The sequence below is a fragment of the Heterodontus francisci genome, chromosome 4 (assembly GCF_036365525.1).
Source record: "Heterodontus francisci isolate sHetFra1 chromosome 4, sHetFra1.hap1, whole genome shotgun sequence".
NCBI classification, from domain to species: Eukaryota; Metazoa; Chordata; class Chondrichthyes; order Heterodontiformes; family Heterodontidae; genus Heterodontus; species Heterodontus francisci.
In genome coordinates, this window is record NC_090374.1 from 157,063,195 (window position 1) to 157,082,589 (window position 19,395).

Here is a 19,395-nt window from a genome sequence, read left to right on the forward strand (position 1 = left end):
ATGATTCTGAATATTTATGTCGGTAGGTTAGTTTACATATCTGCAATGTCAGCTGGTGACATTTTTAAACAGGTGAGGCATAGCTCTCAGTGCCTCCTGAAGCCTGCATGTAACCATGGCAACAGACTTTTCCTGTGTAACCCCACCATCAATGTTACTTTTTTGTCCAAGTAAGTGCATTAAGTTCCAAAGAATGAGTGAAAGAACTGTTTGCATTTAGCCACGTTGCCCTTGGAGTCTCTTAATATTAATTAAAGACAGCACCGTGTGCAGAAAGGTGTAAATTGACAGATGGATTAGAAAAGCAGTACCAGATCCTGCCATCAAAATCACATCCAATTTTACCAGCCATAATCCAACATCATGGCTCAGAACTTGATTACAAATTAATGTGCAATGTGAAGTGTGATTCTGCACAGCTGCATGCTGACAGTGGCACTGACACCCTACCCGAGCTCGCACACACAATGTTCTATATGAGCCAGTACCTCACCCTAATGAACCCCTCGGGGATCTGTTCCATGTGCACAATTAAAAAGAGACACAGCTTGTCTCTCCTACGCCACAGCAGAGGTGGAGACACCCTCCAACAGTAGTAACAAGTATCACTTATGCTCAGCAATATGGATAAAAACTGCCACCATCTTTAGTTGAGTACTTCCGAGTTCTTTTGTACTTATAACTTCAATCCCTTCTAGCTTTGCAGTTGAGAACACATGTTCTTGGCCTACCCAATGGTTGCCCATGAACAAAGCCAGCAAAGCACCCAAGGGCCACCTGCATGTGACTTAGATTTTCCTACCTTCCCATCCAGAGAATTGACAGAACGTTAGTTCAGCCTCTCTCCACTTACTGCAGTTCAGAGGTTGAGCAGATTGGAGCATAACCTGAACCTCCATCTGTCTTCTCTTCTCCACTCTAGTTTAGCAGAAGCAGTGTAAAACTCAGTACCAGCATGCTGCCTGCGCCCAGTTTTAACATTCAGAGTTCAGTCTCTGATCAGGTTTACAGGTCCCAAACAATGATACAAAGAACAAAGAAAATTACAGCACAGGAACAGGCCCTTCGGCCCTCCAAGCCTGCACCGATCCAGAGCCTCTATCTAAACATGACGCCTACTTTCTAAGGGTCTGTATCTCTTTACTTCCTGCCCATTCATGTATCTGTCTAGACACATCTTAAAAGACGCTATCGTGCTCGCGTCTACCACCTCCGCTGGCAACGCGTTCCAGGCACCCACCACCCTCTGCGTAAAGAACTTTCCACGCATATCCCCCCTAAACTTTTCCCCTCTCACTTTGAACTCGTGACCCCTAGTAATTGAATCCCCCACTCTGGGAAAAAGCTTCTTGCTATCCAACCTGTCTATACCTCTCATGATTTTGTACACCTCAATCAGGTCCCCCCTCAACCTCCGTCTTTCTAATGAAAATAATCCTAATCTACCCAACCTCTCTTCATAGCTAGCGCCCTCCAAACCAGGCAACATCCTGGTGAAGTGAACCTCCTCTGCACCCTCTCCAAAGCATCCACATCCTTTTGGTAATGTGGCGACCAGAACTGCACGCAGTATTCCAAATGTGGCCGAACCAAAGTCTTATACAACTGTAACATGACCTGCCAACTCTTGTACTCAATACCCCGTCCGATGAAGGAAAGCATGCCGTATGCCTTCTTGACCACTCTATTGACCTGCGTTGCCACCTTCAGGGAACAATGGACCTGAACACCCAAATCTCTCTGAACATCAATTTTCCCCAGGACTTTTCCATTTACTGTATAGTTCACTCTTGAATTGGATCTTCCAAAATGCATCACCTCGCATTTGCCCTGATTGAACTCCATCTGCCACTTCTCTGCCCAACTCTCCAATCTATCTATATTCTGCTGTATTCTCTGACAGTCCCCTTCACTATCTGCTACTCCACCAATCTTAGTGTCGTCTGCAAACTTGCTAATCAGACCACCTATACTTTCCTCCAAATCATTTATGTATATCACAAACAACAGTGGTCCCAGCACGGATCTCTGTGGAACACCACTGGTCACACGTCTCCATTTTGAGAAACTCCCTTCCACTGCTACTCTCTGTCTCCTGTTGCCCAGCCAGTTCTTTATCCATCTAGCTAGTACACCTCGGACCCCATGCGCCTTCACTTTCTCCATCAGCCTACCATGGGGAACCTTATCAAACACCTTACTGAAGTCCATGTATATGATATCTACAGCCCTTCCCTCATCAATCAACTTTGTCACTTCCTCAAAGAATTCTATTAAGTTGGTAAGACATGACCTTCCCTGCACAAAACCATGTTGCCTATCACTGATAAGCCCATTTTCTTCCAAATGGGAATAGATCCTATCCCTCAGTAACTTCTCCAGCAGCTTCCCTACCACTGACGTCAGGCTCACCGGTCTATAATTACCTGGATTATCCCTGCTACCCTTCTTAAACAAGGGAACGACATTAGCAATTCTCCAGTCCTCCGGGACCTCACCCGTGTTTAAGGATGCTGCAAAGATATCTGTTTAGGCCCCAGCTATTTCCTCTCTCGCTTCCCACAGTAACCTGGGATAGATCCCATCCGGACCTGGGGACTTGTCCACCTTAATGCCTTTTAGAATACCCAACACTTCCTCCCTCCTTATGCCGACTTGACCTAGAGTAATCAAACATCTGTCCCTAACCTCAACATCCGTCATGTCCCTCTCCTCGGTGAATACCGATGCAAAGTACTCGTTTAGAATCTCACCCATTTTCTCTGACTCCACGCATAACTTTCCTCCTTTGTCCTTGAGTGGGCCAATCCTTTCTCTAGTTACCCTCTTGCTCCTTATATATGAATAAAAGGCTTTGGGATTTTCCTTCACCCCGTTTGCTAAAGATATTTCATGACCCCTTTTAGCCCTCTTAATTCCTCGTTTCAGATTGGTCCTACATTCCCGATATTCTTTCAAAGCTTCGTCTTTCTTCAGCCACCTAGACTTTACGTACTGTACTTGCATAATGTTAACTAATTACTGCCCCATCAGCCTACTCTCAATCAGCAGCAAAGTGATGGAAGATGTTGCCAGTCAAGCAGCGCTTACCAATAATCTGCTCACCGACACGCAGTTTGGGTTCTACCAGGAACACTCAGCCCCAGTCCTCGTTATAGCCTTGATCCAAACATGGTCAAAAAGAGTTAAATTCCAGAGGTGAAGTGAGGTCAATGCAGCGTTTGATTCAGCAAGATCGTGGCTGATCTTCTACCTCAACTCCACCTTCCTGGACTATCCTCACATCCCTTGATTCCCTCACTATGCAAAAATGTATCCATCTCTGCCTTGAATATACTCAACGACTTGGCATCCACAACTCTCTGGAGTAGAGAATTCCTAAGATTCACAACCCTTTGAGTGAAGAAACTTTTCCTAATTTCAATCATAAATAGCTGACCCATTATTCTGGGACTGTGACCCCCACCCCCCACCATTAGTTCTGCACTCCCCAGCTGGGAAAACATCCTCCCAACATCTACCCTGTCAAGTCCCCTAAAAATGTTATGTTTCAATGAAATCATCTCTCATTCTTCTAAACTCCAGGGAACACAGGCTTAGAAAGCACAATCTCTCCTCACAGAACAATCCCATGAGTCAGTCCTGTGGACCTTCGTTGCACACCATCTAAGGCAAGTACATTCTTCCTAGATCAACACTGTACACAGTACTCCAGGTGTGGTCTCGCCAAGGCCCAATTTCATTATAGGAAGGCTTCTTTACTCTTTGTAATAAAGGCTAACATACCATTTGCTTTCCTAATTACTTGCTATACCTTTCTGCGTTAACAGAAAGCATGTTAACTTTCTGTGCTTCATGTATTTTGTCAAAGTGAATAACTTCACACTTCCCCACATTACATTACGTCTGCCAAGTTCTTGCTCCCTCACTTAACCTGTCTGGATCCATTTGCAGCCTCTTTGCATTCTTCTCACCACTTAATTTCTCACCGAACTTTGTATCATCAGCAAACTTGGATAAATTACACTCATCCCCTCATCTGTTATTAATATATTGTGAATAGCTGAGACTCAATCACTGATTCTTGCGATAGCCCACAAGTTACAGCCTGCCAACCCGAAAACGGCCCGTTTATTCCTATTTTCTCATTTTCTGTCCGTTAACCAATCCTCAATCCATGCTAATACATTACTCTTAATCCTATGAACATAAATTTTGGGTAATAACTTCTTGTGTGACAACTTATCGAGTGCTTTTTGAAAATCCAAATAAACTGATTTTCCCCCTTACCTATCCTGCAATTTACACCCTCAAATAAACTCTTAATAGAATTTGTCTAACACTATTCCCCTTTCCTATGTCCATGTTGACTCTGTCCAATCATATAATTTTCTAAGTGCCATGATATCACATCCGGCATAAAAGCTTCTGGCATTTTCCCTACCATTATTGTCAGGCTAACTGACCTATAATGTCCTGTTTTCTCTCTCCCTCCTTTCTTGGACCAGTGGGGTTGCATTTGCTACCTTCCAATCCATGGGGACTGTTCTCGAATTGGAAATTCTGGAACATCAAAACCAATGCATTCACTATTCTGCAGCCACCTCTTAAAACCCTAGGGTATTGTCCATCAGGTCCAGGGCATTTGTTGGCTTTCAGTCCCATTAATTCCTCCAGTACTAGTTCCTTCCTAATGATCTGGCAGGGGCAAAGGTGGTAGTTTTCCCAATAGAGGTAGGAGGACAGAAGACAGGGCAGTGGCAGGAGACGGTCCGCCTGCATTTCCCCTGATTGTGTGGTGACTTGGGCCATGGCCAAACCAGCTCCCTCAGAGGAAACTGAACTGGCACTGCAGATGGATGACCATGCTGTCTGGTTGTCTGAAACTTTTTTTGGGGAAGTTAGAGGACCCAAGAATGGGTCAAACCAATCCTCCCTAGTTGAGGCTCAGCAAGCCGACCCTGTACTGAGGAAGTTAGCACAGGCTGCCCAAACTGATATTGAGCAGAGGGAGTCCCTGACTGCTACTGATGAGGAAGTGGAGCTCTCCTCATAGACCTGGACAGTGGTTCACCAGTTAGTGGTACCGTCGAGGTACTATAGAGAAATATTAAGAATAGCCCACAGGTTTACAATAGCTGGACATGTTGGTGTACGAAAAATCAAAGCCCGCATAAGACAGCAGTTTGACTGGCCAAAACTCCACAAAAGTGTGGTGGAGTTCTGTAAAACTTGCTACATGAGCCAGGTTGAGGGGAAGCCCCAACCTGCAGTGAAATCTGCACCCCTAACTCCTGTACTGGCTTTTGGGGAACCCTCCAGCAGAGGGCTGGTGAATGGTGAGGGACCCCTGCCAAGAAGAAAAGGGGGCAGAAAACACAGATCTAACAGACAGTTAAGAAGGAAGGGGATGTAAAGAACTGTGAGGACAGCTTAAAGGAGGTCTGGGAGGATGCCCAAATGGGACCCCCTGCTATCCGGTCAGTCAACCCTGAAATGTTGAGAAAATTAGACCCCATACCCTGCTACATAAATGCAAACAAAAGGATCACCCAACCAGGGCTTCGAACAGCATTTACAGAAAGCTGCAGGGACAAAGAAAGTCACGAATAGGGCAGAGAGACAGTGAGGGCAATGCCTCACCTAGTTGAAGTGCCGCAGGGGAGTGCAGTGGAATCTGGACAGATACCTGTGAGTAGGAATGTCCCAGAGGACATGGGGGAGATTAGCAAAGAGTCCCTCCCCCACAGTCAAAAGAAAAGGGACCCAAAAATGCCCTGAAGTGAGCAGCACTTGTATGTCTCACCAGAACACTCAAAGTGAAGTCCAGGTGGATCTATCCACTGCAGAATCCCATGATTAGGGCTCAAGCTCAGAACTAATCAAATCCCACAATATCACTTCGGATTCCAGCAAGAACAAGGGCCCAGAGGCAATCTCAGACACCTCACAGGGGCTTCAAACCAATTTGTTACCCAATACTACAGTGGCGCAGTGGTTAGCACTGCAGCCTCACAGCTCCAGCGACCCGGGTTCAATTCTGGGTACTGCCTGTGTGGAGTTTGCAAGTTCTCCCTGTGTCTGCGTGGGTTTCCTCCGGGTGCTCCGGTTTCCTCCCACATGCCAAAGACTTGCAGGTTGATAGGTAAATTGGCCATTAGAAATTGCCCCTAGTATAGGTAGGGAAAATATAGGGACAGGTGGGGATGTGGTAGGAATATGGAATTAGTGTAGGATTAGTATAAACGGGTGGTTGATGGTCGGCACAGACTCGGTGGGCCGAAGGGCCTGTTTCAGTGCTGTATCTCTAAAACTAAAACTACCAAAGGGAGAGAAATTAGCAAAGTATTGGAACCTGAAGGGCTAGAAGGCAGAAACAGCAGCTGAGAGGATAAAGCTTATACATACAGGAGAAATTCCCCTAGACAATTATAGAAGTTTGCAGACACCAAGCTTCCCCAGCAACCACATGTTTATTGAGATGCCCATCCCCAGGTTGTTACAAACTGATACGAAAGAAGCTTTAAACCCACTGGACAACAGCTAGCCATCCCAGACCAACCTCAAGGGAAAAAGTGCAAGTTAAAATCAGCACTGCTGCTGCAGAGAGAAAAAGACAAGCTGCAACAATTTTAAGATTTTGAGTGGATGAGAGTGAATGAAAAAATGCCTGTGTTTTCTTTTTAACTCCTAGAATGAAATGCTCCCATTTACACATTTCATTCTGCGTGGTACGGAGGTGTGACAAAAACCCCACATGCCAAATGGAAATATTAATTTCATCGTGTGGAACTTTGCATGAGATTTTTTCCTGGAAATTGTTACAAATAACTTTTGAAGCAGAACAGCTAGCAGCCAAGATGGCACAATTTGCATATGAAAAACCCAAAGGATCAGGCTGGAGACAGATGTGATTAACTCAGCCTAGCCAGAGCAATGGGATGCTCTCTGATTCACTTATCTGGGATTGCCTAATCAATGCGGTCATCAAAAGCCATCAACACCCATTGACTTTGAAAGAGCTAACCCCACCCCCCCAACCAAGTATGTCTGAACAGCTTGAGGAGAGAGCCTTGAATTTCAAAGACCCTTCTGCAAGATTCTGATTCAAACACAAAGAGATGGTCATATCACATGACTGCTTGGGTCACTCTGGAGAGTTGTTAGTGGTGACTCAGAAGGCAGAAAGGAACTGAGGTCCAGCAAGGGAACATCTCTCTCTCTCTCTCTCCCTCAGTGGAAGCCAAGTCTATAGATCCTTACATTCAGCAATTAAGGGACAAGGATAAAGCCCCTTTTCTGCCTTCCAGAACCTGAGAAGCAAGCCTGACCCGTGCACATGGCCCAGCAAGGACTTCAGGACTACAACTCCAACGAATGACTCTGGGGCTAAGTTTAATATTTAAACTCCATCTTTATTGGACTCTACTCCAACCTCCCAACTCTGTTTTTCTGTCTGTAGTCTATTTGTGTGTGTGTGTGTGTGTCTCTTGTGTAAATGTGGGCATGGATGCGTTGCTATTTTAGTAATTTTAACTGGTTTACAGTGATAAGGATAATAAACTTACATCTTTCTTGTTTAAACTCAAGAAAAACAGTCTGATTGGTTCATTTGCAATTATATTCGAGGAACAGGAGCAAGTGCTCACTGAGGTGGTAAGTTAAATCACTGTGTTAAAAGGATAAATCCTGTTATCAAACCAGAGAAGGTATGAAAGGAGAGCCTGAGAACCCTTCCTCACCTGGTCATAACACTTAACCAGAAGACAATGTAGGGCAGGGAGCAAAGGGGAGATAGGTGAAATAGACTTGGTGTGAGTTAGGACATGTACATGAGGGTTTTAGATGACCTCAAATTTACAGAGGGTAGAATGTGGGAGGCTGGCCAGGAGTGCATTAAAATAGACAAATCTGGAGGTAACAAAGGTATGAATGAGGATTTCAGCAGCAGATAAACTTAGGTAGGGGAAGAGTTGGGCAATGTTACAGAGGTGGAAATAGGTGGTCTTAATGACAACACAGATATGTTGTCAGAAGTTCATCAAGCTTTGTGAAAAGTCTGGTTCAGCCCAGTTGTTAGGCACAAGGATGGAGTCAGGCTAAGGAGCAGAGTTTGTGGCAGATACCAAAGACAATGGCTTTGGTCTTCCCAATATTTAATTGGAGGAAATTTCTGCTCATATAGTACTGGATGTCAGAGAAGCAATCTGACAACTTAGAGACCGTGGAGGGATCAAGAGAGGTGGTGGTGAGGTAGAGCTTGGTGTTGTCAGCGTACATGTGGAAACTGATGTATTTTCAAATGATGTCGCCGTAGGGCAGCATGTAAATGCAGGACAAAGCAGCCCACTTGATTAGCAACCCATCCACCACCTTGAACATTCACTCCCTTCACCACCGGCGTAGTATGCCTGCAGTATGTACCACACACAAGGTGCACTACTGCAACTCACCAAGGCCCCTTTGACTGCACCTCCCAAACCAGCAACCTCTATCACTTAGAAGGACAAGGATAGCAAACACGTAGAAACACTATCACTTCCAAGTTCCCCTGCATTATCCTGACTTGGAAATATATCACCATTTCTTCATCATCACTGGTTCAAAATCCTGGTACTCTCTACTTAACAGTACCGTGGGAATACCTACACAACAAGAACTGCAACAGTTCAAGAATGCAGCACGCCACCATCTTCTCTCGGGCAATTAGAGATGGAGAATAAATGCTGGTCTTGTTGGTGATACCCATGTCCCATGAATGAATAAAGTAAAAACAAAATTATAGGAACACTAGAGAGCTCCCTCATGGGAGCAGGCATACTGTAGCAATTACACTCCAAAGTCTTCTGTTACATTGCAATATCGTTGTGGGTCTGAAATAGCATCCATTGTACTATCACAACAATTTGAGTGTTTATTTGGATAACACCTAACTAGCATATACCCAGCGCATTGCTGGTTACAGCTCCCAATTTTTTAAAATCTAAAATAGCAAGGGGTTTTTGTTGAGATGTAGGTCTATTTTGAATTAAAATTCAGGTTCTGCTAACTGGCTGTTCAATTCACATCCGGCACTCCATACAAAATGGTCCAATTACACAAAAAAAAATACAAGAGTGAATTCAGTCATAATGTAGGACATTAAAATAAATTGGAGCCTTTTAATAAATATACTTTTGTTATTGACATGGAAGAATTTTCTCTACCCTTTGCAAGAAGAATTTAATCACTTGGCTCTATTTTCATTGATTCTCCAATAATTTCTCCAGATCTTGAACAATTTAAAGATCAACGGAATCAGAAGCAAGAAAGCACGATAGACAGCTCATAAGACTGAGCATTCTGGCAGCTCACAAGCACATTGTGCAATATGATCAGCTGTCAATTGTCCTTCTAAAACCCTTTGCCACCCAAATCTTTTGCTTAGTACATCACCAAAAGATGCTGTTGCCTTATATTACTGCAAGGATTAAAAACATATTTTCTTTTTAAATAGAAGGCAGAGGGTATTTGTCTCTGAAATGTTGCATAAATGTGGGAATCTAGTCACTAATTCTCATTTTATTTTTGTTTGTGGCTTTAAAATGTGGATTGCCATTGGTTAGTGAGTTCACTACAAAAAAGAAAAAGCAGCTGAACTCAGAGTTGCCTCGCTGGTGCAGCACTGCACGGTCCTTTCTGATTGCCACAAACTGCAGCCTGTCAGGCCAAGTCTCACCACAGACTGCCATTCATTTTTTTAAATATATATTTCAAGTGCCCTTTACAGCCTCTCAAAGTTCAACTGCTGCCTTACTCCACGTAGCAGCTCTAACCTCAGCCTGAGTCACAACAGAAGGCCTGTTTCTTTTTCCTCAAGCTGCCTTTTAGGTAAAGCGAAAGAGAATTAGTTCACATTTTATTTGGCGCCTTTCATGACCACAGGACATCTCAAAAACACCTTACAACTAATTCAGTAATATTTGGTCCAGTCACTGTTGTACTTTAGGAAGCAACACAGCCAATTTCAACACAGCAAGAGCCCTAAAATAACAATGTGATAAATGACCTTGATTATCAATTTTTTTTTCCAAAGTGGCATTGGTTGAGAGATAAATATTGAATAGGGCACTCGGGAGAACTTCTTCAAAATAGTGGCATGGAATCTTTTACGTCCAGAGGGCAGATGTCTTGGTTTAACATCTCACGTGAAAGACAATACCTCAGACAGTGCAGCGCTCCCTCATTACTGCACTAAAGCCTGAGCCTCAATTTTATGCCCTAGTCTCTGGAGTGGGAATCAAACCTTCTGACTTAGCAGCAAGAGTGTTACCCACTGAGACTGACACCTAAAACTGAAATGGCTAAAAAGAGGGAGGATGAGAGAGAGACAGAGAGGACAACAGAGAGAACAAAAGGACAATAAATGTCACTGCTCACTTTATACACCACCTCAAGAGATAATTACATTTACTTGAGCCAGTTCTCTTCTGATTATTCTTGTCAGTAAGAGATGAATGACTGGTTTAAAATTAAGTTAGGAGGCGTGATTAATCTTGCATATATTTTGTTGGGATAGACCCATTTAAATGCTACTTTGGACCACAGCTTGCAATAACTGTCCGCAATTTTTTATAAGGATGCCAATGATATCCAGCTTTAGTTCACTGTTGCCATCACTACACTGTCAGTATTCCTAATCCTACTGGACATTAAGCTGTGAATGATCCAAAACTCTCTCTTTTCTTTTAAATAGCTCAAAATCAGCAAAACTGATTCCACCTTGTTCAGTACTTTCATGAGCTCATCTTCAGACACCTGCTCAAGCTCACTCTAATATTTTGCAACCAGAGACCAGGTTACCCCTGAGGTGAGATTCAAACTCCTCATCCACTATTACCAAGATTCCCTACTCTCAGAGCATGGCTAGATTTTGCCCAAATTTCACCTACACTGACTGGTGCCGGTCATAAGATCTGTTGTCACCCTCAGACTCAACTTTTCCAATGCCTTCCTAATGTCCCCGAGCTCCATCCCCCATATATACCATCTCCTATCCCACACAAACCCCTTTTCACCTATCAGCCTTATTGTTTATTGCATTAGCTCCCCATCACACAGCTTGTCAAATTCAAAATGCTTGCTCCCATCAGCAAATCCTCCCGTCTTTGCAACTTCCGCCAGCTCTATAGATTTGTCCTTGTAACCTCCCACAACCCTCCAGCCCCGTCCTTGTGAGCCCCTCCAGCCCTATGGCCCTCTAAAAATGCTGAACAGATCTGACTAAATATTTTCAGTCTCGGCCATGTTAGACAAAAGATGCCAGAGAAAATTTGCTTTTAAAATGTAATACTGTTGTTTATTTGAACTTAAACATAGTGATTACTATTAAAATCAGTAAGACTACAATTAAAAGCATCTATAAACCATCTATGAAAATCCAAGATTGTCAGTCTGAAAGGGAGGCCATTTAAGCGCACATTGCAGCAGCTTTTTTTTTTGTCAATCCACCTTGCAGAATGCATGTTGATGTTCAAAACCATGCACAACACAGCATTATATAAATAATGCATCAGCATCTCAGATGGCTTGCTGATATTCCAGAAAGATAATGGACTCATTTTAATCTGTAATCCAGCAACCATCTGTTAGGCACAAGCAGGGAAGAGCTTATCTCAGAAAATGGAATCAGCTAAAATCAAACACGGACACAACCAACATAAATAATTCTGAATTTAAATAACTGCACACTACATGCTGTCAGTCATTCACTGACTAACTGTTCAATAGATTAAAACCAGTGTCATCTTACTAGGAGGTAAAGAATGGGATGAACAGTAATCATATTAACTAAATAAATGATACTTTCTATGTGCTCAAACGATTTAAAAGCACATATATTTACAGAATTAAAGGGGCTATTAGTTGCCATAAATAGTCAAGCCATGCAAAAGTAGAAAATTTGGCCTGTTAAAGGGTGATGGGTCAGGGGGAAAAGAAAGTTTGAGAATATACAATTTGCTTACAACGTTCTCTGAAAACACAGCGTTAGTTCAGCATGTACGCTGACAACACCCAGTTCTACCTCACCATCATCTCTCTCTATCCCTCCATTGCCCCTAAATTGTCACATTGCTTATAAAGTGAGAGAGACATAACAGCACAGAAGGGCGTCATTCGGTCCATCTCGTCCATACAGGCTCTCTGCAGAGCATACCAATCAGTCCAATACCATTGCTCTATCCCCGTAACCCTGCAAGTTTATTTCCCACAAGTGCCCATCCAATTTCCTTCTGAAATCATGAATCATCCTCTTCCACCACCCTTGCAGGCAGCAAGTTCCAGATCATTAACACCCACTGTGTAGAAAATGTTCTTCCTCACATCCCCACTGCACCTCTTGACCAAAACCTTATATCTGTCTCCCCTAGTACTTGTACCATCAACTTATTGAAACAGCTTTGCTTTTTCTACCTTATCTAAACCAGTCATAATCTTGTACACCTCTATCAAATCTTCCCTCAGTCTCCTTTGCTCCAAAGAGAATAACCCCAGCTTCTCCAACCTAACCTTGTTGCTAAAATCCCTCAGCCCTGGAATGATTTGTACGACATCCAGTACTGGATGAATAGAAATTTCTTCCAACTAAATTTTGGGAAGACCAAAACCACTGTCCTGTCGCATATGGTTGTGATGCCTTATAAATTACAATGCAGATACTCCCCAACCACTCGGAGCCAAGTGATTTCCTGGGAGATGTAAAAAAAAAAATCCCAGGCCAATTAGGGAAAAAATCTTGAAGATTTCTCTCTGACCCTGTAGCCATCAAAACTAGGCCAAGAAACACAAGGAATGACTGCAAACTGCATGGTACACACCAGAAAGATGCATTGATTAGCAAATAATTCTGCTGAGCTTTCCTTTATTCAAACCCAAACTAGGTATATTCTAGTTACATTTCATCTTTTCCACTACTTAGTCTTTGTCTTTTTTCTTCAAATTTCCAAATGTTGAAAAGTTTTTTCAAAAAACAATGTGAATTAGCACTTCTGAAAGTCTGCCAGAGTTGCCTTCTTCATGGTGAATGGGTTGGAAGAAATGGAGCTACGTGCTGCCATCAAGCTGCAATCTCCCAGGCAGCTCACTCAAAGTCCAGCTGTGATAGATCAATTATCACATCTGCACATTCTCAGATCTAGACACAGCGACCCAACTGGGTAACGAAGCTGTAGTATAAACCTTCCCAAAATAAAATATTTTAAAGAATTGAACATTCATTTTATCGATCCTTGGGTCAAGCTCAGCTTTGCCAGCACCGACCGCCAGAACGAAAAATCATCCATTCAAGGAAAGTGCGGCCGAGTGGTACAATTTCCTGGTTATGAGCCTAATGCTTGAACACTTGGGGGTAGAAATTGGTATGTGTTGCGCTCATTTTGAGAGCATAAAACTGGCACAAAGTCGAGCAATTTAGTATTCTGCACAGTTGTTGTTTTGACTGCTAATTTGTGGGGGCTATTTTTAGGCACCCTGGGTGGATGTCTAAATATGCCCACGAGGGGCCTAGCACCTGTTGAAGGTCAACTTACAACCTTTGTTCCCAAAGAGCAGGGCAGATGATAGGAAATCACAAGCCTGTTCCACTCAGGATTCTTCAGCGGCACCTGTGGCCATCAACTAAAAGTAAATATTGTTTAAAAAAAAACAAACTTAAACCTTACTGTGGAGCTCGGAATGGTCTCGACAGTCCCGGCGATCACCATCCCCATTGCCCGATCTAACCCGCTACTTACACAGCATACCTGAGGCCCTTGCTGACAATCCAACATTCATTTTTCTCATGGAGTGAACTGCCTGTGGAGGTACCCAGACTGGTTTCTACCCCTTAAGCTACTGGCAGTGCACTTTAAACAGCACCTGCATACACATAAAAATATATTTAACATATAATATAAACACACCCACACATACACTTTGGTTTCTCAAGAAAAGATCCAATTTTCTACAGTACATATAAACATGGCTTAAAAATCCTGTAGCAACAGCCACTTTTAATTAACACAGAAAGTAAGTCAAAATGCAAGTAGTAAACTTATCTAGAAGATATGAGAAGAAAATTTTCCTCCTCAAGGCTGTTGACATTCTGGAGGCTGACTATCTAGACATTCAACGTCTGTCCATTTTCCAAAGCCAAATAAACCAATTTCATCAGTACAGGGATAAAGTAGTTGAGGAATACTTTTCCAAATCTAAGCAATCAGCGTTGTAGTTGAAGAAAGTTCCACAGCTCAATAAAAGCAAACCCAATTGATTTATTTATATGCTACACAGCAGAGGAAACAAGATGATATATATGGATTCTAAGTTGTGATAGCTACACCAACAGGTTAAGTGGTGCATTTCAGCAAGGTTTTCGTGGCTTCCTATTCACTAGCTGAGGATGACCCTGAAATGCAAAGATGACTCTCGGCTTCTTTTCTCTACTGCAAACCATCTTAACCTCCCCCGGCCCCCCGTCTCCTCCACCCTCACCGTCAATAACAAATGCGACAAGCTCATGGATTTCTTTGTCACTAAGATTGAGACCATCCAATCAGCTGTCCCTGCACATCTCTCCCTTCTCCTAGCTCACTGGGCCAAACGTCCTCCAAGGCTCCTACCCACCCTACCGCTGAAATGTTATCTTTCTCCGATTTCTCTCTTATTTCCCCTCATGCCGTCTCCGAGCTCACTTTATCCACGAAGCCCACCTCCTGCTTTCTCGACCCTATCTCAGTGAACTACTGGCTACCCAACGTCCCTTCCAAGCTCCCATGTTAGCTAAAATTGTTAAAGGTTCTTTCTCCTCAGGTACACTCCCCCCACTTCAAATCTGTTATCACCCCTCTCTGCAAAAGAAACCCTTAACCGTTCTGTCCTTTCCATCTCCAACCTCTCCTCCCTAAAATCCTTGAACATGATGTCACCTCCCAAACTTGCGCTCATCTTTCCCAGAACTCGATGTTTAAATCCCTCTAAGCAGGTTTCCGCTCCCATTACAGTATCGAGACTGCTCTTAGCAAAGTCACAAATTACATCTCTTGTGACTGTGACAAAGGTAAACTTTCCCTCCTCAAACTTCTCAACTTGTCTGCAGCCTTAGACTCAGTTGTTCAAGCCATTCTCCTCCAACGCCTCTCCACTGTCGTCCAGCTGGGGGGGACTGCTCTCACTTAGTTCCATTCTTGCCTACATAATCATACCCAAAGTATCACTTGCAATAGCATCTCTTCCCACTCCCACACTATTACTTCTGGTGTCCACCAAGGATCTATACTTGTCCCCTTCCTATTTCTCATCTACATGCTGCCCCTTGGAGACATCATTCAAAATCACAGCAGCAGTTTTCACATCTACGATGATGAAACCCAGCTATACCTCACCACCACCTCTCAAACCCCTCCTTCGTCTCTAAATTGTCAGACTGCTTTCCAAAATCCTGCACTGGATGAACAGAAATTTCCTCCAATTAAATATCGGGAAGACTGAAACCATGGTCTTTAGGCCCCACTACAAATTTTGCTCCATGGCCATTGACTCTATCCCTCTCCCTGAAAACTATCTGAGGCTGAGCCAGACTATTCACAAACTTGGTGCCCGAAATGAGTATCCAAACACATATCCTCACCGTTACTAAGGCCTATTTCTATCTCTGCAACATTGCCCGACTCTGCCTCTTCATCAGCTCATCTGCTGCTGAACCCTGCATCCATGTCTTTGTTAGCTCTGGACTTGACTAAACTACCACAATCCTGACCAACCTCCCACATTCTACCCTCCGTAAACTTGAGGTCATCCAAAGTTTTGCTGTCGGTGTCCTAACTCACACCAAACTCCTTCCTCGCTGATCTACACTGGCTCCCAGTAGAGCAATTTTAAAATTTCCACCCTTGTTTTCAAATTCTTCCATGGCTTCACCACGCACACACCCGCCCCTTCCCCACACCCCCTCACCCACAACTTCTGTCATCGCCTCCAGCCCTACAAACCTCCTAGATAATTGCACTCTAATTCTGGCCTCTTGAGCATCCCTGATTTTAATCACTCCACCTGTGGTGGCTGAGTCTGCAGCTACCTGGGCCAAAAGCTCTGGAATTCCCTCCCTAAACCTCTCCAATGCTCTACCGCACTTTCCTCCTTTAAGACACTCCTTAAAACCTACTTCTCTGACCAAGCTTTTGATCATTTGCCCTAATATCTCCTTATATGGCTCGGTGTCAGATTTTGTTTTATAATGTCCCTGTGAAGTGCCTTGGCACATTTTATTATGTAAAAGGAGTGATATCAATTTAAGTTGTTGTTTCCCTAGTGTGATATGAAACGTGAGGATATTTACAGATGCAACTCTGAACCAGGCCCTTGATATCCAAATCAAGTTAAAAGAAATCAAAATTCCAGTTACTCGCATCAGTAAGATTACTGACTCATCTCTGCAGTTTAGGATCAGCAGTCAGCTATTTGAGTTTCACCATCTGAAAATTCAGTTGTTTGTGAAGCTAACTCCTCATCTCAACAACCAAAGGTAATGAGTGGGATGAGCGTGTGCTACACTGACGGCAGTATCATCTTTCAGATGAGACGTCACAGAGGTCCCACCTGCCCTAAAAGATCCAATGGTGTTATTTGAAGAAGTGCAGGGAAGTGTTCCCCAGTGTCCTGAAACAATACTTAACCTTCAACCAACACTGACAATATTATTGTCTCATTGCTTTTCATGGGAATGGCTATGCGCATACTGGTTGCCACATTTTCTATATTACGAAGTGGCTACACTTAAAAGTACTTCATTGGCTGTAAAGCACTTCTTGGTACGTCCTGCGATCATGAAAGGCGCCCAAGAAATGCAAGTTTTTCTTTTCTTACTCTCTAGACCTTAGCATTCAGACAGATACCAATCACCTTGACCAGAAAGGTTCTGGTATTTACCATGACCAACACCAGAAAAGCCAAAGGTAAATAAAAAGTGGGATTACTCCAGCATGGAGTCTTCTGACAGAGACATTTAAACAAGCAGCACTTGGCCATAAAATAACTGTAAGACAGTGCGATTAACACTAATAAAAAGATATTTCATGTGTTGACTTATAAAGTAGAAGACTTTCTTTAAAATTAAAATGGACATCATCACCCTTGTCATTACTGAAGTAGTACTGACAAACACACAGCACATCAAAGTGACTTGTAATGCCCAACAAGCACAGAAAACACAGCCATTCCATGTTTTTTCTCCCCCATCTCCCCCACTAATGGTTCCCTTTTAAGACATGGGACTATCTACAAATGATATGAAATCACTATGAAAAATGATCAGAAATAGTGTTGAGCGAGCTTTCAAATAACCTTGTATGCCTTTGCCTCCTCATATATTCAAGGTTGTCCAAAACTTAAAGAGTACCGTAATATTGTACTTACACTGGGATGTTTTCATAGGCATCTTCAAATTGGTCCTATAAAACAAAGAAAGTACAATGATGTCCCTCTAGTGGTTGGAAAATGATAAATTGCGAATTATAATCTTTACCCGTAGAAAAAAGTTAGTATCATCTGAATGTATATTTAATAACATCTTTAATTCAGAATTTAATCTGTAAATTATTGCACTTTACAGATGAAGTCACAGAGCAAATGCTAAACTTATCCCCTCCCTGGAAATCCTATAGATAAGTGGTAAGGGAAAGAGAAAAAGGGGCAATAAGGATAACTGCATAAATCGTACCCTGATTAGGTGAGATAAACTGCTGCAATTGGCATTGCTTCACAAATTTTAATTTTGACATGGTTTAAGAACAGTAAAAATAGAACCATAGAAAAGTTACGGCACAGAAGGAGGCCATTCAGCCCATCGTACCTGCCCCGGCTGAGAAAAACTAGCCAGCCAATCTAATCTCACCTTCCAGCACCTGATCCATAACCTTGTAAGATACAACACTTCAGGTGCAGGTCCAGGTACTTTTAAAAGAATTGAGGGTTTCTGCCTCCACCACCATTCCTGGCAGTGAATTCCAGACACCCACCACCCTCTGGGTGAAAAAGTTTTCCTCACATCCCCTCTAATCCTTCTACCAATCACCTTAAGTCTGTGCCCGCTAGGGGAAACAGGACCTTCCTGTCTACTCTATCTAGGCCCCTCATAATTTTGTACACTTCCATGAAGTCATCCCTCAGTCTCCTCTGTTCTAAGGAAAACAACCCTAGCCAATCCAATCTTTCCTCATAGCTGCAACTTTCGAGCCCTGGCAACATTCTTGTAAATCTCCTCTGTACTCTCTCCAGAACAAATATTTCTGTAATGTGATGGCTAGAACTGTACGCAATACTCCAGCTGTGGCCTAACCAGCGTTTTATACAGTTCCAGCATTACATCCCTGCTTTTATATTCTATACCTCAGCCAATAAAGGAAAGCATTCCAGATGCCTTATTCACCACTCTATCTACCTGTCCTGCCACCTTTAGGGACCTGTGGAGATGCAATACAAGGTCTCTCACTTCTTCTACCCCTCTCAATATCCTCCTGTTTATTGTGTATTCCCTTGCTTTGTTTGCCCTTCCTAAATGCATTACCTATGTTTTTTAGATTATTTCATTTGAGTTGATAAAGAACATACATCAAAAAACCAGTAGAAAATCATCACATCTACATTCAAAATGGGGCAACCATAACTCATTTGGAACTTCTGAGTTATCTGCCTTTTTGCCATAGCCTCTAATATGTTGCAGTGAGAGTTGAATTACAAATCTATTCCCAAAGACATCCATGACAACAGACCCTCCTACTGTAAGCATGAGTTATAGAATATGATAAACAATGTACACACTTTGGGTAAAAGAGACCATACACAAGCAAAGATTAATTTAAAACTGGTAATACTGCACATGAGAAACCAATGTAGTCCTCCCTTATGAGACAGGTGTGTCCCGACAATGTGGAAAGTTTCCCAGGTATGTATGTATGTATGTTCTGTCCACAAAAGCAGGACAAATCTAACTCAGCCAATTACTGTTCCATCAGTCTACACTTGATCATTCGCAAAGTGATGGAAGATGTCGTCAGCAGGGCTATCAAGCGCCACTTAAACAGCAAAAACCAGCTCACTGATGCTCAATTTGGGTTCCGCCAGGGCCACTTGGCTCTGGACCTCGTTACAGCCTTCGTCCAAACATGGACAAAAGAGCTGAACTCCAGAGGTGAGGTGAGAGTAACTTCCCGTGATATCAAGGCAACATTTGACTGAGTGTGGCATCAAGGAGCCCTAGCCAAACTGAAGTCAATGGGAATCAGGGGGAAAACTTTCCACGGGTTGGCGTCCTACCTAGTACAAAAGGAATATGGTTGTGATTGTGGGAGGCCAATTATCTCAGCCCCAAGGCAGGGTAGT

The 19,395-nt window shown here is 43.0% G+C and overlaps 1 protein-coding gene across 5 annotated transcripts in view; it reads right to left on the reverse strand.

Moving 5' to 3' along the window:
* Positions 1-19,395, reverse strand: part of LOC137369347 (tetratricopeptide repeat protein 39B) — a 188,593-nt gene that overhangs the window by 115,719 nt on the left and 53,479 nt on the right. For all 5 annotated transcript variants that reach the window (XR_010974933.1, XM_068030427.1, XM_068030430.1 and 2 more), the window contains exon 2: positions 17,431-17,465. Coding sequence is in view for 1 of the 5 variants with exons in the window: in XM_068030427.1 (XP_067886528.1) it covers positions 17,431-17,465 (35 nt within the window). In the remaining 4 variants the exon portion in view is untranslated. The remainder of the gene's footprint in view (positions 1-17,430; positions 17,466-19,395) is intronic.